General features: G+C 41.3%; 1 protein-coding gene across 1 annotated transcript in view; it reads left to right on the top strand.

The window, feature by feature from the left end:
• The window catches only part of LOC123762148 (uncharacterized), a 243853-nt gene that overhangs the window by 192280 nt on the left and 24601 nt on the right, over positions 1–26972 (top strand). Inside the window, exon 3 of the mRNA XM_069335747.1 lies at positions 25900–26023. Within this exon, the coding sequence (XP_069191848.1) occupies positions 25900–26023 (124 nt within the window). The remainder of the gene's footprint in view (positions 1–25899; positions 26024–26972) is intronic.

The following is a 26972-nucleotide window of genomic DNA, read 5'->3' as shown; positions in this document are numbered from 1 at the left end:
ACACACCACAACTAGTACACCTTAACTAATACACCACTACTACTACACCACAACTAGTACATCACAACTACCACAGCACCACTAGTTCACAACAACTACCGCACCAAAACTAGGACACCATTTCTACCACACCACAACTAGTACACCCTACTTCCACGCCACATCTAGTGCATCACTACTACCACACTAGAACTAGCACACCACTACTACCACACCACTACTACCACACACTACTACACCACCGCAACTAGTACACCACTACTTCCACACCACAACTAGTACATCACTACTATCACACCACCACTAGTACACCACTACAACCACAACACTACAACCACACCACTACTATAACACCATAACTAGTACACAACTACTACCACATCTAGTACACCACTAGTACACTACTACTACACCACAACTAGTATTCCAGTACTACCCACACCACAACTAATACCCAACTACTAACACAACAAGCTAAGTACACCACCTTCTACCACACAACAACTAGTTCACCACAACTACTAAACCACCACTAGTACACCACTACTACCAAACTGCAACTAGTACACCACTACTACCACACCACAACTAGTACACCACTACTACCACAACTAGTACACCACAAGTAGTCCATCACTATTATCACACCACAACTAGTATACCACTACTACCACACCACCATTACTAGGACACCACTTCTACCACACCACAACTAGTACATCACTACTACCTATTATAGATGTGTTGGTGGTGTTGTCGTGTTGATCCTTCTCTACGGACAACCCAACCCACAACTCGGTAGAGTGCTTATAACTCTCTAGGAGATCACACTAGGGTGCTTCTGGCTCTTGGAGAGGGGCTCAACGTCACACATTTAGGGGATGCGGCTCCAACACTTAGCCTCGTTGTCACGTGCACACACCCACTCGAGCCGCTGTGACTCCCCACTCTCTCCTTAGGTGATATGATCTCCTCAATTCCCCTTTGACTTATTAGTATTACCTTCCGCCCTGTCCACAGCAGTGGTTCTCGGTTCTTTTTCTCTCTCTCTCACCTTCTGTGCTATTTCATGGGAAGCCTCACTAGGACAAGGTCAAATACCAGCAAATTTGAATACATTTACTAGACAAAGCACATACACAATACATATACACATATAATAATAATGAATCCTATACTCTATACTATTACAATCAGGTTGCTCTCCAACACCATCAGAACTCTATCATCAGCCTATCAAGTGGTATCCTATCTCCTGGTTCATCACCTGATACTATCAACCTCCTCAAGTTGATCAAGTCTACATACACTGTTGCACCATCAGCAAGAGAATATATATATGTATCTATAAAAGTGTACAAAGAAAATCAGCATTTGAATGCAATAACATATATCAGTATAAATGTTCATTGATACACAACAATGATCAATCGATCACTCTATCAGTCCTAGAACGCATACATCTGTAGGTAATCCAGCCTACGTCTGTAACTCTAAACTTCAGTATAAAACACTCCTTGACATAAGAATGCAAACAACCACTCACCTCTCACTGCGTCTTGCACGCTAATGACAACCAAACACTATCAACTCCCTACAATTAATCCACCAGAACTTCCCTTCCACCTCTGGAAGTTCACTACCCTGATATCTTTAGGTTCTTCCGGGCTTCACTACCATCCTCTGCATCCTGGATCCTCTGCAGCTCTTCCAGGCTGCTATCATGAAGTTTCCTTGAGCAACTACGGTGCTTCACCCTTCTGCTAGGGTCCTCCACAGCTCTCTTGGCTGCTACACCATGAAGTTTCCTCGAGCAACTATGTGCTTTACCACCTCTACAGAAGCACGTGACACTCCTCTTCACTGCTTCTCCTCACAGCTCGAGGTCCTCTCCTCCACTACCTTGGAGTCTCATCAATTACTCCCTCTGTGCTGGCTTCGAAGTTCTCAGCAACTTCTTCCCCAAAGACAAACCTGCAACCCATCGACACTCTAATAAAAATGTTTCCCCTTTAACATATAAACAAAAATAATCACACAATATGTTTGCCTCCAACCTCTATCTGTCCTCTACATACTGTGAGAGTGGACTCCCCCGTTGGGTGGGTCCATGCTCCACCTCGCCTGGCGGACCTCACACTGGGAGGGTCTTCCACCATCAGGAGCTGGGCCCCCTCAGTTGCCTGCCAGCGCTCAGAGGAGACGGATATCACTCCGTGTTTCTCCCTCTCCACTCTCTTATTTCAGGCCTTTTGCCTTATTAAAGCATGTCTAACTTATCAATAAACATTGCTACTGTCGCTGGGCACACAACCAACTACAAGCAATCACTATGAACTGGCGTATATCGTGCTTACCACAGATTGTCTAGTCGAGGGCACTATCCTTCTGACGGCGTCCGGTCAGGGCGCTCCACACAGCCCACGAAAATGTGTCTGGGCGGCTTAATACTCTCCTCGTCGACCAGGACTTGAGACCACAACGTTCCCAGCTCGATTCCACAGCTGGGACGTCTGCACACTTCTCTTCTCTTGGAGATATATCACTAGGGGTTCCTTCCTGACGGGAGCTCAAACGGAGCGCGGCTTTCCCCCTGCGATGTCTGGCCTCAAGTGAGGTCAAAGCCCTCCAGAAGCGAGCCTCACGCCTCCAGCAAAATATCCACATCTCCTAACCAGTCATTTATCTGTTTTCTTCACTGCCCATAATCTCAAATTGTTATTTATATCCAACCAACTATTTTACATACGTGTTATCGCCTCTATATTTCCCAAACCTTCCGGTTAGGTCAGGCTTGCTGAATAACTCTCAAGGAGGGAGTCTCGTTTCTCCTGCAGGCTGAGATCATAACATACCACAGCACAAATCGAACACCACTTCTACCACACCACAACTAGTACACCATTACTACAACACCACATCTATTGTATACTACTACTTCCACACCACCACCACTATTATACCACTACTGCCACACCACAACTAGTATATCACTACTATCACACCACAACTATTACCCCACTACTACTGTCACACCACTGCTACCACACCACTAGTACAATACCACAATTAGTACACTACTACTACCATAACAACACTACCACACAACTACTACAACACCACAACTAGTAAACTACTACTACCACACCACAACTAGTACATCACTACTACCACACCACAACTAGCACACCACTACTACCACACCACTACGACAACATCACAACTAATGCACCACTACATCCACACCACAACTAGTACACCACTACTTTCACACCACAACTAGCACACAACAACTAGTACATCACTACTACCACACCACCACTAGTATAGCAATACTACCACAACACCACTACCACACAACTAGTACACCACAACAACCACAACTAGTACACCACTACTACCACAACTACTACCACAACTAGTACACCACTACGACCACTACTAGTATCCCACTACTACTATAACACCACTAGTATCCCAATACTATTACAGCACCACTAGAACACTACTACCACACCTCAACTAGTACTGCAGTTCTACCCACACCACAAATAATACACCACTACTAACATAACACACCTAGTACACCACCTTCTACCACACAACAACTAGTTCACCACAACTACCAAACCACTACTAGGACACCACTACCACCACACCACGATATATATACCACTCCTACCACACCACAACTATTACATCACTACTACTACACGACAAGTAGTACACCACTAATACCACTCAACAATCAGTACATCAGCACTAATGTACCACTACTACCACACCACAACTAGTACACCACTACTACCACACCACATCTAGTACCCCACTACTACCACAACACAACTAGTACACAACTACTTCCACACCACCACTAGTACACCACTACTACCACACCACAACTAGTATCCCACTACTTCCACACTGGAACACCACCACTACCACACCGCAACTAGTACACCACTACTACCACAACACAACTAGTACACCACAACTAGTAAACCACAACTATCACACCACTACTAGTACATCACTACTATCACACCACAACTAGTACACCACTACTACCACACCACCACTAGGACACCACTACTACCTCTCCACAACTAGTACATCACTATTACCACTACTACCACACCACAACATATATACAACTACTACCACACCATAACTAGTACATCACTACTACTACACAACTACTAGTAAACAACTGCTACAACAACACAACTAGTACACAACTACCACATCAACTAGTACACTACTACTACCACACGACAACTAGTACACCACTATTACCACATAACAATCAGTACACCAGCACTATTATACCTCTAATACCACATTGACACTAGTACACCACTAATACCACACCACAACTAGTACACCACTACTACCACACCACAACTAGTACACCACTACTTCCACACCGCAACTAGGACACCACTACTACCACACCACAACTAGTAGAAAACTACTGCCACACCACAACTAGGACACCACTACCATACCACAACTAGTACACCACTACTAGTACATCACTACTACCACTACACTAGTAAAACACAACAACTAATATACTACTACTACCACACCACCACTAGGACACCACAACTACAACACCACAAATAGTACACCACTACTTCCACACCACAACTAACACACTACAGCTGGTACATCACTACTACCACAACATCGCTACCACACCACTACTATAACACCACAACTAGTACACCACTACTACCACAACTAGTACACCACTACTACCACAACTAGTACACTACTACTACCACAACTAGAACACCACTGCTACCACTACTAGTATCCCACTACTACCACAACACTACTACTACACTACTTCCACACCACAACTAGTACTCCAGTACTACCCACACCACAATTAATACCCCACTACTAACACAAAACACATAGTACACCACCTTCTACCCCACAACAACTAGTTCACCACAACTACCAAACCACCACTAGGACACCAGTACTACCACACCGCAACATATATTCTACTACTACCACACCACAACTAGTACATCACAAATACAACACCACTACTAGTACACCACTACTACCACATCAAAAGTAGTACACCACTACTACCACATCAAAAGTAGTACACCACTACTACCACACTGGAACACCACCACTACCACACCGCAACTAGTACAACACTACTACCACAACACAACTAGTACACCACAACTATCACACCACTACTAGTACATCGCTACTATCACACCACAACTAGTACACCACTACTACCACACCACCCCTAGGACACCACTACTACCTCTCCACAACTAGTACATCACTATTACCACAACTACCACACCACAACATATATACAACTACTACCACACCATAACTAGTACATCACTACTACTACTACACAACTACTAGTACAAAACTACTACCACACGACAACTAGTACACCACTATTACCACTCAACAATCAGTACACCAGCACTATTATACCTCTAATACCACACCAACACTAGTACACCACTAATACCACACCACAACTACTACACCACTACTACCACACCACAACTAGTACACCATTACTACGACACCACCAATAGGACACCACTACTACAACACTACAACTAGTACATCACTACTACCACACCACAACTAGTACACCACTACTACCACACCACAACTAGTACATCACTACTACCACACCACAACTAGTACACCACTACTACCACACCACAACTAGGACACCACTACTACCACACAACAATCAGTACACCAGCACTAATATACCACTACTACCACACCACAACTAGTACACCACTACTACCACAACACAACTAGTACTCAACTACTACCACACCACCACTAGTAGTAGGCATCCTTCAGTCTTGGGAGACTATGGAGTTGCGCTCTGGTTGTCAATCCTGGTGCAGCGTCTGGTGTGACTGATGAGGCCAATCCGAGAGTGGCAGTCCTTCCCACACCGAGCACAAACGAAGTCCGTTTCTGGTCTGTCTTCTTGGCTACCGGCTTTCCTTCTCTGTCTCTTTGCCTCCGATTCCTTGGCAAGTGACTCCTCGAACTTGGAGAGACCTCTTTGAAGAGGTCTCTCAACCTCTTGAAGAGGTGATTAGGCACCTGATAAACCAGAAATTCTTTCTCGATTATCTGGTTTAATGATTTATTGCTTGAGGCCCATGATTGTAGTGGCATATTGGCTCCTAATAACTAACGGTTAGCCTCATGGTAGATTTCTACCAATTTGGGTTTGTCATATGTAGTTCCCTGGAAATTATCGACATACAAGTTGTCACTGATCTCTGTTTTATAAGGGCTATTTGACTTCTTCAAATGTGTGTCTAATGGGCTTGAAGTAGAAACGGTGAAGAAGTCGCACCGAATAGCACAGAGGCAAACCGATAGGTTATGACGTTACTGTCAGGATCCAGTGGGTCCTTAATCCAGAGAAATTTGGTGTAATTACGATCCTCCCCTTGCAAGCCTACTCTAAGGAAAGCTTTACTGATATCAGCAGTATAAGCGAAAATACCAGTGCGAAATTGTAATAATACATCATGTAGCCTTTGTGTTAGGCTAGGTCCCGTTTGGAGACATTCATTCAAGGACACGCTGTTTGTCTTCACTTTGGCACTACAGTTAAAGACAATACGTATTGGCGTTGTCAATGAATCTTTCACCACAGCATGATGGGGTAAATAGTGACCTGTTTTTAGGTCATCATTATCAACAACTTCGATAAATTTACTATTGAGTTGTTGTTGAATTAATTAATGGTACATGTTCAATTTATCTGGCTGTTTCTTCAGCCGTATTAATTGAGACTGTAATTGAGAGGCTGCCATGAAATAATTAACTAGAAGTTGTGAATGATTCAACTTCCATGGTAGTCTCACCCAGTATTGTTTGTCCTTATAGACAACTGTATCCAGATATTGCTGGTAAGTCCACGTATCATCAAGGCTTGGTTTATCAGGGACAATACCTAAAGTGTCTAAATCCCACAGACGATGTACAGGTGGATCAGACTCATTATCTTCAGATATTTCTCTGAAATGTAGGGGTGACTGTTCCAAGCCTAGTCACGCCACTATTGAATTGTTAGTTTGTTTGTTGGTTGACGCTGTTTTTTGTTGGAAAAGCACCGGTCCAGTAAGCAATTTGCCTCCAGCAGATGACAACAAATTCATTCCGTGTTGTCTGGTGCATCCTGTTATAAATTTATAATAATGGTCAGCGCCTATTAGAACACCAACATCTGTGAGGCAGTCAGAATTTATTTTGTGATCTGCTAGCCTCATGCGGTTTCGCTTGAGATATCTCGCAGTGCGAGCTAGTCCTGTGACCTGCAGGTCTGAAGGAAGTTTATCTACTACTACCGCTTGTATTGGACTAGTGGAAGATCCAAGTCTCACTAACACCTTGACTACTTGGTATTCCCGAGGTCCACTATTAGTCAAGAACCCAGAAATATTCAGTCTTACACTTTTGGCAGGTTTTAATTTCAACTGTTCGACTAATTGTTGTATGATGAAGGTTTTCTGTGATCCTTGATCAAAGAGACTTCTAGTTTTAACTCTAGACTTCCTATCAATTAGTTTGAGTTGAGCTGTAGGCAGAGTAGTATTATTGCCTGACTCAGTAGCAAGTACATTTATTTCTTGGTGTACCTTGCAATATTGTACTGTGGTAGAATTAATAGAATCCTCCCTAGTTGTCACAGATTGTATAGAAGTTTTTCTACATAAAGCATAATGATGTACACCTTTGTTGCATCTACTGCATAACCGTAGCTGCACTACACATTTACTGGAATCATGAGAACCCATGCACTTGGTGCATCTGTGTAATTCTTGTAGCCCTTTAATCCTGTTATTAAAGTTAGGATAAACAGTGCATTTGTAGGTGACATGTTCTTGATCACAGAACAGACACCTTTTCTCTCTGGCTGAGTTTGTCCTTTTAGTAGACATTTCAGTTATAGCATCAGAGGGAGATACTGAATAAATACCTACACTACCACTCCGTTTTCCAGTGGATGGAGTAGTCCTAGGTTTGGATTTATTGGACTTATTCAAAGTCTATTTGGGTTTGACTGAGTTGTCAACGTTAGGTTGTTTAGACTCAGGTTTTATCTTATCATGAGTCTTCAACCTGTTAACCGTTATTCTCAGTCCGTCGAATATTTGCTCGAGAGTGAGAAACTCGGTTTTATAGTGAGAGCAGATTTCTGCTAAGATATTTCGAGGTAATTTCCTCTGTAAAAGTAACTTAATTGACCATTCTGAGGCTGGTACATCAACTTTAGTACCTAAGGCCTTTACTAGAAACTCTACTTCTAGCCTGAAGCTTTGAAGTGAGTCTGGTCGGTTACTTGGTGCATTCAGATCCAGTAACTGGCAATACAGGTTAGCTATACTCAACTCCTTGTTGCAATAGTTCAACTTCACAAGTTTTATAGCTTCCTCATAATTACTCTCAGTGAGAGCTAGGTTTTTTATAACCTTTTTAGCCTCCCCTCTGAGAAGACTAATCAGGTATGAGAATTTTGAAACTCTGTCAAGAGAAGATTTCTTATGTATATGTACTTCAAATGATGTCCAAAATGTGTCCCAATTTTCTTCATCCAGCCCTGCAAATGTAGGTAAGTCTAAGGTAGGTAGACGAACCTCAGGTAATTGACAACTAGATTGAGACAAAGTATTATTTGTATTAGATTTATATTGGTTTACTATATTGGATATTACATCAATTTTATCTTGAGTCTCATCTTCATACTGAGAAATATCTGCTAGAATTTGATCTATTTCATCAGGATCAGTTTCAGTTGCATTCAGTAGGTTGAGATAAGACTGGCTTGCAGATCTGACATGATCAAATATGAGATCAGCTACTCTCACTGATGTTTCTAGTTGATAGTAATGAATGGGAGTTGCTTTAGACAAAGTATCAGACTTATTAATTAGTCTGGTTAAGTGACCTTTAAGGCCAATATAGGTTCTCCTTAATTGTTCAGGAGTAGCCATGTTGGCTTTAAGTCCAAGTTTCATAGGACTTGAATAAGTATTACTAATGAAGCTTGGGTTTTTGCTCATTAGTTGACAAGTAATATTAAATATAGCCTAAATTAATCTGGCTAAATTGCACTCTACCTCACTCGAGGTTAAATGTACCTACCTAACAATAAGTAGCTAAGGATTATGAGCAGTGCTTGAATTTCACCACTAACTTTCTTCCGGCTAGCTCATCTTTATCACCATTAGATGTAATAGTGATCATTCAGCAGCACTCAAAATTCATACACATAAATAATGAGTATGGATATACTCTAATCAGAGTTACCATAAAGTTTGAATCCCACCCTTGGTAGAATCAGCATAAGAATGAGTAATATATGCACTACTGACTAGTCCAAGACTAGTGGAAAGAATTTCTACCTAAGAAACTGCTAATTTATTTAGTCTGCATTTGTGTAAAACTCAGCACAATCACTGCCTAAATTCCTACCAAATAAAGGTTGGCATAGATTAATTTGTGGTGCAAAATGTGAATATATAGTTGTGCTGTGTTTTTGTTTTTTTTAGATTTTATAGTTTATATAAATGTGCACTTGCACACACAGGTGAAAATACAAATATGAAGAGTTAATTTTGGCTTGCCAGCCACAGCCTTTGATGGTGGTTGATTGAATTGACAAACTTGTCAACTACATGTGACCTAGACTCACCTGACAGGTGTACACCATCTCTTGCCAGGTTTTGCCTGTATGGTCTGGCTGTAAATTGAATGTAAGTGACATCCAATCGTACTCTCTTCCTCAGCCTAAAGTTTATATATTTAGCAGCTCTTTGGTAATATTCTGGACTCACTCCCCAACGATTATTATTGTTTAGTTGGCGAGGTTCCACCAATGTGTAACCATGTTACACCATGTCCATCTTTGTTACGTCCATCTTTGGCTAACTGCCAACAAACTCACCCTTAACATTGACAAAACGTTTTATATTCTGTTTGGCAATAAATCCTCTAATCAGATAAATCTCAAAATAAACAATACCCAAATTTGTAACAAATTAGATGGCAAATTCCTTGGCGTTCTCATCGACCACAAGCTGAATTTCCAGGGTCCTATTCTAAATATATCAAAAAAAGTTTCAAAAACTGTTGGCATTCTTTCTAAGATCAGATATTATGTACCCCGCCCTGCCCTGGTTACTCTCTATTACTCCCTCATCTATCCATACCTCAACTATGGTATTTGTGCTTGGGGTTCTACTACCCAAAATCATTTACGTCCTCTTATTATCCAACACAAAGCTGCTATTAGGACAATATCCAACTCTGGCCCCAGACATCACTCGGTACCCTTACTCAAATCTCTGAATATGTTAGATATTAAGTCACTGCACATTCTCTCTTGTGTATTATACATATGAATACATATGAACCCATGAGCATATAAAACGCTGAACTGTAATGCCAATCCTGACCTCAAAAGCTTCATTGAAGGTTGTAACAGAACCCATGAGCACCACACCAGGAATAAATACAGTTTTGATATTCCTAGAGTACGACTTAATCAAACTAGAAATGCTCTACAAATCAAGGGACCCAGAATGTGGAATGACCTTCCCAACCATGTTAAAGACTGTACCTCTCTCAGCCAGTTTAAGATAAAAACTAAACACTACCTAATAAATTCCCTGTAACCCACCTCACTCCTTTATTGTCAACCCATGTCTGTTATTTTATTATTATTATTTTTTTTAATCAACACTATTTGTCAACCTATTGTATTTGTGCTGCTTTTTCAGTCATGTTCCCCCTTTTTTTTTTATCTTTATTTGTATTTGTTTTCAACACTTTTTATTCTTTATGCTCAATTAGTATTAAGTTCTAGATATTAATGTTTTTCTTGCCCGAAACGCATTGCGTAATAGTGGCTTTAGGCATTGTATGTACTAGCTCTATCTATATATCAATCCATTAATGTAACATCACTTGTATGTATGTACCTTACCTGAATAAACATATTTATTTATTTATTTATTTATTTATTTAATGTGAACACTACTGAACTGCTAACAAGTTTAAATGAGGAAATTATTGTTCTAAGGTGATTAATTACCTCAGCTGGGTGTCGAGTAGGATGGATGTCATTACCACCTAAATAAATAATAGTTAGATGGTGAGGCCACTCTAACGCAGGTGTTAATGTGGAATTATTATAGAAATTATGAGCTGTTGCTCCTGGTGACCTGAAGATTCTTACCTCAGTGTGAGGTATTGGTCTGAGTGTTGTGGGCAATTGACGGTGTCCCACTAGTGCTACTTTATACATGAGGTATAAGCAGCAAATAAATTGGTGTGTATTAGGCTAGCCTATGTGGTACTCTGCCGGTAGCAACGATTAATAAAATGTGGTTAGCCTAGATTACTACACACAGTAATTAGTTATGATTATGGTATTAATTGTAATACATCCGGTTCGAAGGACCATATTTTTGTGTTGGGAAGAAAGTTTACTCTCTATTGATTGATTGAAATTTAATTAATAGATTAATTTAAATTAATCGAAGACCCACCCTATTTTGACTGAAAAGGGAAACAGATAAAGTTAAATGATAAGGACTGAAACACCAGTGCCTATAGATAAGAAACTATTAAAGATTATCCTTTAAATTTCTATGGGCTGTATAATATATTAATGTTCGAAAATAAACTTTCCGTCCTCCACAAAATTGGGGGTTAGTACCAGAAGTAATCTACTCCCAGTACGCTTCATCGAGGCTGGTTCTTCCCCGAATAAAAATTAGTAATTCTACTAAATACTATTAAGAAACATTAGATAAATTGATTAATGGTAAAGAGATTATATGTTGATAAACTAAGCAATTATTCTCATTTGACTTTTATGAGGCTAACATATTCCGTTAAGTATCTCAAATCAAATAAACTAAATCTCTTAGACTGATCTAGAGTTTGCTTAATTAAAGAAACAATAGAAAGGAGTGGTCGGTCGAGTGGTTAGGGGATCCTGTACATCAGTTGCATTACTTCTGGCAGTATGGGTTCGAGTCACTTCTGGGGTGTAAGTTTTAAGTTATATATATAAATATATATATATATATATATATATATATATATATATATATATATATATATATATATATATAAATATATATATAAATATATATATAAATATATATATAAATATATATATATATATATATATATATATATATATATATACATATATATACATATATATAAATATATATATATATATATATATATATATATATATATATATATATATATATATATATATATATATATATATATATATATACATTATTAAATATGACCGAAAAAGTAAGATTAATAATTCTAACACGAATTTTCTCAATCTTTCGTACATTACGCTTCACTGTTGGAGGTAAATCAAAAATCACTTCTCCAAAATTCATTTTTATTTCTAGTCTGACGCGACACGGGCGCGTTTCGTAAAACTTATTACATTTTCAAAGACTTCACAAATACACAACTGATTAGAACTTACGTATCTCTGATTTTATATCTACATTTGAGTGAGGTGGGAGGGGTGATGTGGCATTAACACAAGACAGAACAAGAGGGGATATTAATAGGGTATTAAAAGTATCAACACAAGACAGAACAGAAACAATGGGTATTGAATAGAAGTGTTTGTAGAAAGCCTATTGGTCCATATTTCTTGATGCTTCTATATTGGAGCGGAGTCCTGAGGTGGGTAAGGTTAGGTTAGGTAGCCAAAAAAAGCTAGGTTAGGTTAGGTAGACGAAAAAACATTAATTCATGAAAACTTGGCTTATTAGGCAAATCGGGCCTTGAATAGTAGGCTAAGAAGTGCGTTCTGGCTATTAGGTACGACATATATATATATATATATATATATATATATATATATATATATATATATATATATATATATATATATATATATATATATATATATGTCGTACCTAGTAGCCAGAACTCACTTCTCAGCCTACTATGCAAGGCCCGATTTGCCTAATAAGCCAAGTTTTCCTGAATTAACAGGAAATTTCAAACAGTGAAACAGTGAAAACAGTGAATTTTCACTGTTTTCCAACAGTGAAGCGTAATGTACGAAAGATTGAGAAAATTCATGTTAGAATTATTAATCTTACTTTTTCGGTCATATTTAATAATATATGTCTACAGGAAAGACTGCTACCAAAATACACTAATATATATATACATATATATATATATATATATATATATATATATATATATATATATATATATATATATATATATATATATATATATGTATATATATATATATATATATATATATATATATATATATATATATATATATATATATATATATATATATATATATATATATATATATATATATATTGTGACGATAATCTCATTCAAGAGAGATTGAGCCTGCTCTTCCCTACATCTTTATGTCGTTCAAGTACAAGATACTATATTGAAGATACGTCCACCAGTATCGCCAAATGTTTTGCCCAGGAAGCAAATCGTACCATGCACTATCCGACACACCGGCTACAGCCCGCCGTAAACCAGCAAACTGCTCATTCTTCGCCTGCCTGTTGCTGATTGGCTGGTGTCTCGCCGCACCTGCACTCACGCCACCACAAGAGTCAACGTCTGGGACAGCAGCACGTCAACTCGTCAGAATATCTCTGTGCTCCATGGAGTTGACATCTCTCGCTAGTAGACTAAGCCTTGGCTGTCGTGTACTAAGGGAGGTGGCAGCTTGAAGCCAGAATTCCCAGCACCTCACTTATTTGATTTATATTGCTATCACTATAACTTGCATTCTTGTCTTAGAGTAACTTTTCATTGCCAGTAATTATTCATGTTGTTTTGTTTGTTGACTTGTTCTGAATTTTATGAGATTGTCTTTATTCATGTCTTGTTTTCTAGAGTAATTAATATTTCATTGTTTATATACTTTGTGTTTTGTGTGTCTTCCCATTACCTTACCACAGACGAAATGACAAACTTCTCTTTTTTTTTGTTATGTGATGAGGCCCTGCCCCCAGCTTTTGAAACAGCCGAACACCAACGCTTTACCGTCATATTACATATATATATATATATATATATATATATATATATATATATATATATATATATATATATATATATATATATATATATATATATATATGTATATATATATATGTATATATATATGTATATATATATATATATATATATATATATATATATATGTATATATGTCGTACCTAATAGCCAGAACGCACTTCTCAGCCTACTATTCAAGGCCCGATTTGCCTAATAAGCCAAGTTTTCATGAATTATTGTTTTTTCGTCTACCTAACCTACCTAACCTAACCTAACCTAGCTTTTTTTGGCTACCTAACCTAACCTTACCTATAAATATAGGTTAGGTTAGGTTAGGTAGGGTTGGTTAGGTTCGGTCATATATCTACGTTAATTTTAACTCCAATAAAAAAAAAATTGACCTCATACATAGAGAAAAGGGTTGCTTTATCATTTCATAAGAAAAAAATTATAGTAAATATATTAATTCAGGAAAACTTGGCTTATTAGGCAAATCGGGCCTTGAATAGTAGGCTGAGAAGTGAGTTCTGGCTACTAGGTACGACATATATATATAAATATATATATATATATATATATATATATATATATATATATATATATATATATATATATATATATATATATATATATATATTTTTTTTAAAGTTTGTGAGGGTACCACCTCTGGTGCCAATGTGGGGACCCATAGCCTCGGAGAAGAAAATAAAAAGTATTCAGAGGAGACCTTGTGGTTTCTCACTGAACACTAATATTATCTTCTCCTACCACCCACATTCTTTTGTATGTACACATATATATTTACTTTATTTGAGCTTTGTTACAAAAAAGGAGTTACATATGGGTTACAAAGATGGTTATCATAGGTTGTCGATTTCCTCCAGCTCCTCAGATGGAGGAACATATATATATATATATATATATATATATATATATATATATATATATATATATATATATATATATATATATATATATATATATATATATATATATATATGTCGTACCTAGTAGCCAGAACTCACTTCTCAGCCTACTATGCAAGGCCCGATTTGCCTAATAAGCCAAGTTTTCATTAATTAATGTTTTTTCGTCTACCTAACCTACCTAACCTAACCTAACCTAGGTTTTTTTGGCTACCTAACCTAACCTTACCTATAAAGATAGGTTAGGTTAGGTTAGGTAGGGTTGGTTAGGTTCGGTCATATATCTATGTTAATTTTAACTCCAATAAAAAAAATTGACCTCATACATAGTGAAAAGGGCAGCTTTATCATTTCATAAGAAAAATATTATAGAAAATATATTAATTCAGGAAAACTTGGCTTATTAGGCAAATCGGGCCTTGCATAGTAGGCTGAGAAGTGAGTTCTGGCTACTAGGTACGACATATATATATATATATATATATGTCGTACCTAGTAGCCAGAACGCACTTCTTAGCCTACTATGCAAGGCCCGATTTGCCTAATAAGCCAAGTTTTCCTGAATTAATATATTTTCTCTAATTTTTTTGTTATGAAATGATAAAGCTACCCATTTCATTATGTATGAGGTAAATATTTTTTTATTGGAGTTAAAATTACCGTAGATATATGACCGAACCTAACCAACCCTACCTAACCTAAACTAACCTATCTTTATAGGTTAGGTTAGGTTAGGTAGCCGAAAAATTTAGGTTAGGTTAGGTTAGGTAGGTTAGGTAGTCAAAAAACAATTAATTCATGAAAACTTGACTTATTAGGCAAATCGGTCCTTGCATAGTAGGCTGAGAAGTGCGTTCTGGCTACTAGGTACGACATATATATATATACATATATATATATATATATATATATATATATATATATATATGTCGTACCTAGTAGCCAGAACTCACTTCTGAGCCTACTATGCAAGGCCCGATTTATATATATATATATATATATATATATATATATATATATATATATATATATATATATATATATATATATATATATATATATATATATATATATATATATATATATATTGTTGGGGATTCCACCTCTCTATTATTCTCTACCCTTACTCTGGGGTGAGCAATAGTTATGCTCAAGGTAACTCACCGTAGCCCTGCGGGTCTTCCCTCGATCCTCACGGCGCCACTGCACGCCCGGAGAGTCTCCCAGTCAATCTTAACGGCCTCTTATTAAGAAAGAGTGAGAACACGACTCGTTCACCTCGACTGTCGTGTGCCCTCCCCAACAATAGGGCTCTACGGTTAAACACAAGATCGCCAACTGGTGTTTAAGGTGGCCAGTAACACCCTCAGTGGACTGGTGTATTCAGTGGTAGCCTTGGCAAGGTCACACTCAAAGATCAGGAATCAGGCAGGTACTTATTGTTATCACTCTATGTTTACCAGTATAATATAGCCACAAGATCAATGGAGGGAATGATAAAAACCACTAAGATAGTTTTGTATTTTACTTAAAATGTATGAAAGATGTCACAAGGCCACACAATAATCGATAAATCAACTGATCCTGACTCGGCCGGTAATTCCCACGGATATTATGCGACCGCTAGAGGGCAACACTCTCCCCTCCTCATCAAGTGTCAAGAACAGCTGATCGCAATGGTCACTCCGCGCGAAATTTGCTTGTTTGCTAGATTCACGCGCGTGGTTTCTTTAAATTCTCCAATATTACTAGAAACTCGCACACTCTATATTGGCACAAATAAACCGAATTACTTAGTTACACTGTACTCAGGTTCAAACAGTCTTTTCTACAATCAATGCTATAATGATTCACTGTTCTGGCTTTACACTGTTATTCATCCAACAATATATTATGAAATATTAACACGGGAGTTTTCAGTACTTTCTCCCGTGGGCGATAACGCAATAATTCACTGTACTCACAAATGATTATTCACTGAATGAACATAGACATATATATGGTATATAAATCAACCATCAATACATGGAAAATAAATAGTTTCTGGGCACATAGCCTAACCTCCACATACTGGCATAATCTTATATATATTTTACCACTATATGTTCATATCAAAATCTATAGAAAGATATACACGACACAGTAAATTTATCACTGGTTCCTGGTGCCTGTACACACCAACAATCAACATGAATATTACAAGTACTCTTGATAGTACTGTCTAGCACACTGGTGCTTTACCGTGACATAGGTGAGACTTGCTCACGACATATAAAATCTTCAGGCTAGATAATATAGCCAAATAATATAGCTAACTAAAGGGGAATGGGGAGGGAACTAGAACCACCTACTTCACCCTATCCTCCGATGAGAGTCGAGATGTAGCTCCTGGTCCTCGTGTCGGGAACGCCCCCACACTACACGTCGTCGTGTCCTACCAGAGCCTCTCGTCGTCCCACCGTTTAGCGCGTCGTCTCCGTGCCTCCTCACTGCAGGTCCGTCCTCCTCCTTGACTTCTTGAAGGTTGGAGTCGGTCTCCTGGCCGTCGTCTTCTCCCAGCAACGGCTGTCGCCTACGTCTCAGCTACAGTCGTCCGGTTCCCCAAATAGTCCTCTCTTCCTCAGCTACCCAGTGGCTCTGTCAGCCACTACGCTGTCACGAACTGGTGAATTGCCACAGACGTCACGTACGTCACTGCACGGCTTCACTGCTACTGGCACAGTACCTGACTGGAGCACTTGTTGCTCAAATAACCGTCAATTCCCTCTTCTGGTTCAACACATGAACTAGGGAAGACTTCTCAGAGTACTGGCGGAATTCCGGTGACGCATAAATCCACGGGAGCTGGAATATCTGTCCGACTGACAGGACCACTCGTCGCACGCCCAACCTCTATGACGTGTCGTGACTGACTGCTGGCGCCAGCCCGGCGCGCTGGCCGGACCCCCTTCCTTCGTGACGTCACTTTCGCCACGGGAGGTTTTCATTGGCTCCCAGTGCCACATTGCTGTCGGTGACCAATCCGGTGCCACTGACGTCACACGGTTTTGGCGGGAGATCAGGGAAGCCAGCGCCATCTTGGCTCCCTAAAGGGCCTAAACCACAGGCCAAAATATTACTATTTCACAAATTTCTCGGCTCTCCGAGAACACTTCACTCTCTCCCATATATCAAATTGTAGCCTGCAACGTAGAGAACGCTTGGGAAAAGTAGACATGACTCTTACTGCAGGCGTGGGAGAATTATAAGGGGGGGGAACTCCGTCACATACCCCTCCCCTTAAAATAAGAGTCATGTCTGGTTAGTGCATATGGGATAGGGCATCCGCTACTACGTCGTCCTTCCCCTTGATGTGCTTGACCTTGATCCTTGTCAGACTCTCAGTGCGGGTGAGACTGGTGCCGTCCGCCCTGGACCACTTACTTTCCTCCTCCGGGAGTTCTCGGTCCTTCGGTACACTCAGACCCGTCTTCCGCTGGGTTTCTCGGGTATTCGTTCCGTCCTGCTTGGCGGCTCTTCCTTCCACAGTGAAGAAAGGTCTCAGGCGGTCCATGCGACACACCTGTTTCTTCCGGGGTCCATCCGGCTTCCCAATCTCGTACGACACTGGACCCAACCGTCGCAGCACTCGGTATGGTCTCTTGAACCGCGACCTGGTCACTCTACCTTTACCTGGCAGCACAACCATTACTTTGGATCCGGCCTGAAAATTCCTCTGCGCAGCTCTCCTGTCGTACCACTCCGACATCTTACGTTGCGCCTTCTTCAGGAGTTTCCTAGCTAGTTTCTTCGCTCTAGTGAGACGTTCTTTGAACTTCTGGACATATTTATTCACCGTTCCCACGGTTGCTCCTGGCGTCCATCGTTCCTTCAGCATGAATAGCATGGCATATATAATATATATAAATGGAAAGTAAGCCTTCTCAGGACTCACACGTCCTCCTTCGGCCTTACTAACCAATTCGGGGACCTCCTCCTGTTGTAACTCTCCGAGACGAGCGCGGTTTACCCCTAGAGAACCGGTGAGTGTCACCTGCAACTCACCATTCGGGCTACTTTCGCCCTCCGCTCGTTCTCTGGGTCCTACGTTGAGGCGATCTGTTCCCAGGCTGTCAGTCGACTCCTCAGCCCCATCAGATCCACAACCTCCTGGTTCTTCGCGTTGTCTCGGTGTCACAGTACAAACTGGGATCGCCACCGGTGCGATTCCCTTCTCGTCCCCACAGACGTTCAAATCTTCGCCTGTCTCCTCGTGTTGTTCTGGGCACTCTTCGCCTTTCACGAGATGCGGGAGGACATATCCTCCACACGCGTCATTCCCCAAGATGACCTGCGCCTCCATCTTGGGCATTGCTGTACAGACTCCCACCTCTAGGGTCTGGCAGCCATATTCGAAATTTAAAGTTACCTGGTGTAGGGGCATCCTCACTGGGCCTCCCACAGTGGCCACCCTTGCCACCCCCACACTGGTGCTCTTGTAACCCTCGGGGAACAGGGTTTCACTTACCAGGGTAAAGTCAGCCCCGGTGTCTCTTAGCATCTTCACGGGGATGGGGTCTGCGACCCCCATCCTTACGGTTCCTTGACACATGAATGGGTGAACTTTCTTCTCCCCATTCAGCACGGGTTCATCCCGCACTCCCTCGGCCCTCTGGTCCTCGAACATCACTAAAGCAACGTGTCCCCGCTGCTTTGGGCGTCTGCATTCCCGCGCGACGTGTCCGGGTATTCCGCAGTTGTAGCAGCGGCCCCTCGGCGGAGACCATCCACCACCGCTCGCCTTAGCACTGCCTCCAGAGACCGTCACACCCTGTGTCTTTCCCGCCTCACTTGTCGTTTCTTTCCCTGCAGTAACAGTTCCCGAGCTCTCAGCTGAGTTCTCCTCTATCGGCTCTACAACACCTTTTGATCCTCGGGTGTTCCAACTTGAGAAATGGGACTTGGGAGAACTCGCTCCAGTCCTCCATCCATCCGTCCTTCTATAACTCCTATCGTTTCTGACGTATGCGGGTGGTCGGTTCTGTCCCTCTCGGCGTGGGCGTAGGGCTTCTTCTAGCATGTCGGCCCGGTCGGCTGCGGCCCTCAGGTCCTTTATGTCCGCCTCCTTTACCCTCATCCTGATCTCAGGAGGGAGCACGGACATAAACTTTTCCATGACCATTAGTTCCTTGATTTCTTCGGCCGACCCCGCTTCTTCAGAGTCCATCCACTTAAGGAACTTTCTTTCCATATCCCTCGCCGTCTCCGCATACGACTTTCCTGGCAACCGGGTACATTCTCTAAACCTCTTCCGGTAACACTCTGGCGTGAGTTTAAAGGAACGGAGCACAGCTCGTTTTACCGCATCGTAGTTAGTGCATTCTTGGAAGTCGAGCATAGTGAAGGCTTGGCGAGCTTCCCCTGTGAGCCTCCCTTGGACCAACTCCGCCCACTCCGCCCTCGGCCACCTCTTCATAGCAGCAACTCTCTCAAAGTGATCGAAGAAACTTTCGGCTTCACTAGGCACAAAGACCGGCAGGTCTCGTTCCCTCACTCGTCGGTCTTCCTGTGGCGGGGCAGGGGCACCTAGTCCCAGTTCAGCTCGCTTCTGCTCCACCTCCTGGTTGGCTTCTATTTCCATTTGTCTCAGCCTAACTTCTTGCTCTCGTTCTTCCCTGCGTAGCTGTGCTTCTCGCTCCTCACGCTTCGTCTGTGCTTCTCGCTCCTGTTCTTCCCGGCGCAGCTGTGCTTCTCGCTCCTCACGCTTCATCTGTGCTTCTCGCTCTTGCTCTTCTTTGCGCTGTTGTGCCTCTTCTCTCCTCAGCTGCGCTTCTGCTTCTCGCTCTTCTTTGCGCTGCTGTGCCTCTTCTCTCCTCAGCTGCGCTTCTGCTTCTCGCTCCTCACGCTTCATCTGTGCTTCTCGCTCTTCCTTGCGCTGCTGTGCTTCCAGCTGCAGCTTCATTATTTCCAGCTTAATGCTGTGCCTGCTGCCGCTGGATCCCCTGCTGCTTCCACCAATACTCAGGTGCTCACCCTCACTGGCAGGTGTTTGGGGCCGTTCCTCCCCCAAAGCTTCGTCTCGAGCCTTGAGCTGAGCCATTATCTCTAGTCTTCTTTCACCAACTCTGGCAGATTTCAGCTTTATTCCAAAATGATTCGCTATAGCCTGTAACTGTGCCTTGGTGCACTCTTCCAGCACCTGTTCGTCTCTAGAGTCAATAAACCTCGCTACTTTATCATCCTCCATCTTGTGCTACGAGTGTTAACCTTCACCTGATCTCTAACACCACTGCCAAGTACCACTGCAACCTTTACTCCGATCTAGATCCTGGCGAGGTCGCCAATGTTGGGGATTCCACCTCTCTATTATTCTCTACCCTTACTCTGGGGTGAGCAATAGTTATGCTCAAGGTAACTCACCGTAGCCCTGCGGGTCTTCCCTCGATCCTCACGGCGCCACTGCACGCCAGGAGAGTCTCCCAGTCAATCTTAACGGCCTCTTATTAAGAAAGAGTGAGAACACGACTCGTTCACCTCGACTGTCGTGTGCCCTCCCCAACAATAGGGCTCTACGGTTAAACACAAGATCGCCAACTGGTGTTTAAGGTGGCCAGTAACACCCTCAGTGGACTGGTGTATTCAGTGGTAGCCTTAGCAAGGTCACACTCAAAGATCAGGAATCAGGCAGGTACTTATTGTTATCACTCTATGTTTACCAGTATAATATAGCCACAAGATCAATGGAGGGAATGATAAAAACCACTAAGATAGTTTTGTATTTTACTTAAAATGTATGAAAGATGTCACAAGGCCACACAATAATCGATAAATCAACTGATCCTGACTCGGCCGGTAATTCCCACGGATATTATGCGACCGCTAGAGGGCAACACTCTCCCCTCCTCATCAAGTGTCAAGAACAGCTGATCGCAATGGTCACTCCGCGCGAAATTTGCTTGTTTGCTAGATTCACGCGCGCGGTTTCTTTAAATTCTCCAATATTACTAGAAACTCGCACACTCTATATTGGCACAAATAAACCAAATTACTTAGTTACACTGTACTCAGGTTCAAACAGTCTTTTCTACAATCAATGCTATAATGATTCACTGTTCTGGCTTTACACTGTTATTCATCCAACAATATATTATGAAATATTAACACGGGAGTTTTCAGTACTTTCTCCCGTGGGCGATAACGCAATAATTCACTGTACTCACAAATGATTATTCACTGAATGAACATAGACATATATATGGTATATAAATCAACCATCAATACATGGAAAATAAATAGTTTCTGGGCACATAGCCTAACCTCCACATACTGGCATAATCTTATATATATTTTACCACTATATGTTCATATCAAAATCTATAGAAAGATATACACGACACAGTAAATTTATCACTGGTTCCTGGTGCCTGTACACACCAACAATCAACATGAATATTACAAGTACTCTTGATAGTACTGTCTAGCACACTGGTGCTTTACCGTGACATAGGTGAGACTTGCTCACGACATATAAAATCTTCAGGCTAGATAATATAGCCAAATAATATAGCTAACTAAAGGGGAATGGGGAGGGAACTAGAACCACCTACTTCATCCTATCCTCCGATGAGAGTCGAGATGTAGCTCCTGGTCCTCGTGTCGGGAACGCCCCCACACTACACGTCGTCGTGTCCTACCAGAGCCTCTCGTCGTCCCACCGTTTAGCGCGTCGTTTCCGTGCCTCCTCACTGCAGGTCCGTCCTCCTCCTTGACTTCTTGAAGGTTGGAGTCGATCTCCTGGCCGTCGTCTTCTCCCAGCAACGGCTGTCGCCTACGTCTCAGCTACAGTCGTCCGGTTCCCCAAATAGTCCTCTCTTCCTCAGCTACCCAGTGGCTCTGTCAGCCACTACGCTGTCACGAACTGGTGAATTGCCACAGACGTCACGTACGTCACTGCACGGCTTCACTGCTACTGGCACAGTACCTGACTGGAGCACTTGTTGCTCAAATAACCGTCAATTCCCTCTTCTGGTTCAACACATGAACTAGGGAAGACTTCTCAGAGTACTGGCGGAATTCCGGTGACGCATAAATCCACGGGAGCTGGAATATCTGTCCGACTGACAGGACCACTCGTCGCACGCCCAACCTCTATGACGTGTCGTGACTGACTGCTGGCGCCAGCCCGGCGCGCTGGCCGGACCCCCTTCCTTCGTGACGTCACTTTCGCCACGGGAGGTTTTCATTGGCTCCCAGTGCCACATTGCTGTCGGTGACCAATCCGGTGCCACTGACGTCACACGGTTTTGGCGGGAGATCAGGGAAGCCAGCGCCATCTTGGCTCCCTAAAGGGCCTAAACCACAGGCCAAAATATTACTATTTCACAAATTTCTCGGCTCTCCGAGAACACTTCACTCTCTCCCATATATCAAATTGTAGCCTGCAACGTAGAGAACGCTTGGGAAAAGTAGACATGACTCCTACTGCAGGCGTGGGAGAATTATAAGGGGGGGGAACTCCGTCACAATATATATATATATATATATATATATATATATATATACTTTTCGTAAAACTTATTACATTTTCAAAGACTTTAGTTTACAAATACACAACTGAATAGAACTTACGCATCTCCGATTTTGTTTATATCTACATTTGCTTCCAACATTTCCAACTACATTTAAAAAACATGATTCTTGATAGAGAGGGTGATCATCCACACCCAAATTACACTCCTTCCGCGCCGTGGGAAGAGCCTACTTTCAAAATAGTAATAGAAAGTCTCCCAATGAAAAAGGCTGCCTATGATCCGACAATCCTAAGGCGCATAATAGAAGAGCAAATGTATAGCATAGCAGTAGCAGGAGCCACCCACATCTTCACAGACGGATCGGTGGACACAGATAATGAGAGTGCTGGCGCTGCTCTTTGCACGACCAGCGTTCAGGCATATTGGAGACTGGGAGGACTAGTATCATCAACCCAAACTGAGCTGTTTGCCATACAACAGGCATTCGCATATGTGATTGCACAAAACACTCAAAATGCAATCATACACACAGACTCAAAAGCTGCACTTCAAATACTAGGACAAAAACAGTGGAAAGATAATGTGGAAATAATTACCACCATTTTGTATCAAGGAGCAGTCGCTAAAGGCAAAGGCCTCAACATAACTTTAAACTGGATCCCATCCCATATTGGAATCCCATTAAATGAAAAAGCTGATGAAATTGCTAAATTGGCAACTCGTCATCCAGTGATACATAAAACAATTCAACCCAGCCTAGAGAACATAAAAAACATCATCACCAAAAAACTCTCACATCTCAACAAAGCCTACCTGCACCAGAGAATAGCTGAAGGTTCGCCATCTTCAACATGGTATCTTCAGGCAACCAAATTAGAAAGGTTAAATATCCCAAAAGGAATCCACAGGGAAATAGCAGTTAGGCTATATAGACTACGTCTAGGTTACAGATGCAACTGGGAGATTGGTGAACCCCGACAGAGAGAGTGCATCTTCTGCCAAACTGTCACAGAAAAGCCATTACTTCACTATCTTCTGGAATGTGATGCAACCAATGACCTTAGAAGAGCTTTAAGAGTTCCTGAATCATGCAGTGGCCACCCTGAAGCCATCAACACAGCCACTCTCCTGGTCAACAAAGGTGTCCAGCAGCTGGACACCCTCATAAAGACTGTGAAGCAGTATCCTCCCCCACGATAACAGCCTGATGGTTAAATGCAACCTCAGAATACTGAGAAAAAAAAATTGTACCACTTACGGGCTATTGATGCCCGTGCCACCTCTTGGGTGGCTTAATCTTTATCAATCAATCAAGCATGGAGTAAACACTCTACACCACATAGTCACCCTTCAAGAAAAGCCTGGATACCGGAAACCAAACCCTGGTCGGACGATTATCACTTCTGATCCGTCAGTACCTCATCTCTCATCCATCTCAGCGATGGAAGGTTTCCTTGTAGCCACATATTTCCTTACTTACAGTTGAGACTAAGGTCAGTATTCCCAGTAGTGTCAGCTGGTGTCTGGGAATCACTTCCCACCCTACAATTGTGACTAAGGTCAGTATTCCCAGTAGTGTCAGCGGGTGTCTGGGGGACCACTTTCCATCCAACAGTTGTGACTAAGGTCAGTATTCCCGGTAGTGTCAGCTGAGTATCTGGCTGGCATTGCCAGCCGGATACTCTACCAATAGACTTCGGCTGACTTTGAAAGTAATTCAAGCGATTTTCTACTGAAATCACAGTCAGCAGTTCCTGGGATTTGTATGACCCACAAGCACCTCCACCCGAGTGCTTGTGGGTCATACATATAATCTTGGGCTGGCTTCAGTACGAGCCTCCAGACTTCCTGTGATTTCTGTAGAAATCCGGTTGAATGACTTTTCAAGTCTCGGTGGTCAAGTGGAGTATGGAGCTGACAATGCCAGGGTTGAAGGTTTGCGCCACGTCACAGCCCTATTGATTTTCCCATTGATTTATATCACGTTAATGTGATTTCTGTGTTAATAAAAATAATATTAAATATTATTATTATAATTATTATTATTGTCATTATTATTATTATTATTATTATTATTATTATTATTATTAGTAGTAGTAGTAGTAGTAGTAAAGGTAGTTGTAGTAGTATTATAATTATTGTTGAATTAATGAGAATAATGTGATTATTGTAATATGTAAATAATACTTATTATTAAATTAGAAGAGAGATGGAACATTATCATAAAACAGGAAACATACTTTGTTTACAAGCATAAAACATGCGAGAAGGAAATATAACTTTTTTTAAATGGTTCATACACTTTTACATTACAGATTGGAACGATCATTAACGTGAAAGGAATGGACGTATATCTGGGCAATGTGACCATTACCAGCATTACAGCGTCCAGCTCAGCCCCCGTGGAGTGGGTCAGGTGTACAGTGGCAGGAAAGTTCTGTGAGTGGTGCAAGTTGTCGTGTTTAGTTGCTTGTGTTTGCTGTGATTCATAATATTTCTCGGCCAATTTGGTTATTTCTGGTCACAATGTGTTTTTGGCAGTCCCAAAAATGTTTGTATGTGTGTGTCTGTTTTTTCTTCTGATGTTTGTTCCTGCACTATTGTCTGCTGTGCTGTTTACCTCCCGATGCCGGGTGTTTCATCTGCTACTGTTGTTGTTTGTTTGTTTGTTTGGCTCCTTGTTGATTTGTTTTAACTATTGTTAATATATTTGTGTTTGCTTAATGGTGTCTGCTGCTGCTGATGAGTACGGACTCCTCATGGTAATGTTGTACGTCAGTTGAAGGATGAGGAAAGGGGAACAAATCACTTAAGTACATTACTGAATAATAGAGACTATTTTGTTACGGGAAATGTTGCATGTAACGACATTACAACTACACGTTGTAAGTACACGTTTCATGTAATAGACAACGTGTTGTTGGAACAGATATTGTATCACATTATACATTGGACTAAATTCTGTCATATCTTGGAGTGCCTGGCGCGCGGGGTTGTAAACACAGGGAGAGTCGAAAGATGATTAAAGATACCAATAAAGTTACAGAGCCGATAACAGTGATGATTAAGCGAGAAATTTTTTTATACCAATAAGTGTTTTAATACCAAATAAGTGTTTTTAACTTTAAATAATAATTGGTCTTATATGTTATTTGAAATATAATACTTTATGACATGATACTGGGATTACTAACATGTTACGAGTGTATACTTTCGTGGAAGTGTGGACGTCGGGGGTATTACACACATCATACAGCAGTGACCATGTTGAATGGATAATGAACACATTGTCACATTTTATATTGATTGATTGATGAAGATTAAGCCACCTAAGAGGTGGCATGGGCATGAATAGCCCGTAATCTCAGACAGCAGGGCTTAGTATATA

Source organism: Procambarus clarkii, chromosome 34 (genome assembly GCF_040958095.1).
Source record: "Procambarus clarkii isolate CNS0578487 chromosome 34, FALCON_Pclarkii_2.0, whole genome shotgun sequence".
NCBI classification, from domain to species: Eukaryota; Metazoa; Arthropoda; class Malacostraca; order Decapoda; family Cambaridae; genus Procambarus; species Procambarus clarkii.
This window is presented reverse-complemented; position numbering and strand designations above follow the sequence as displayed.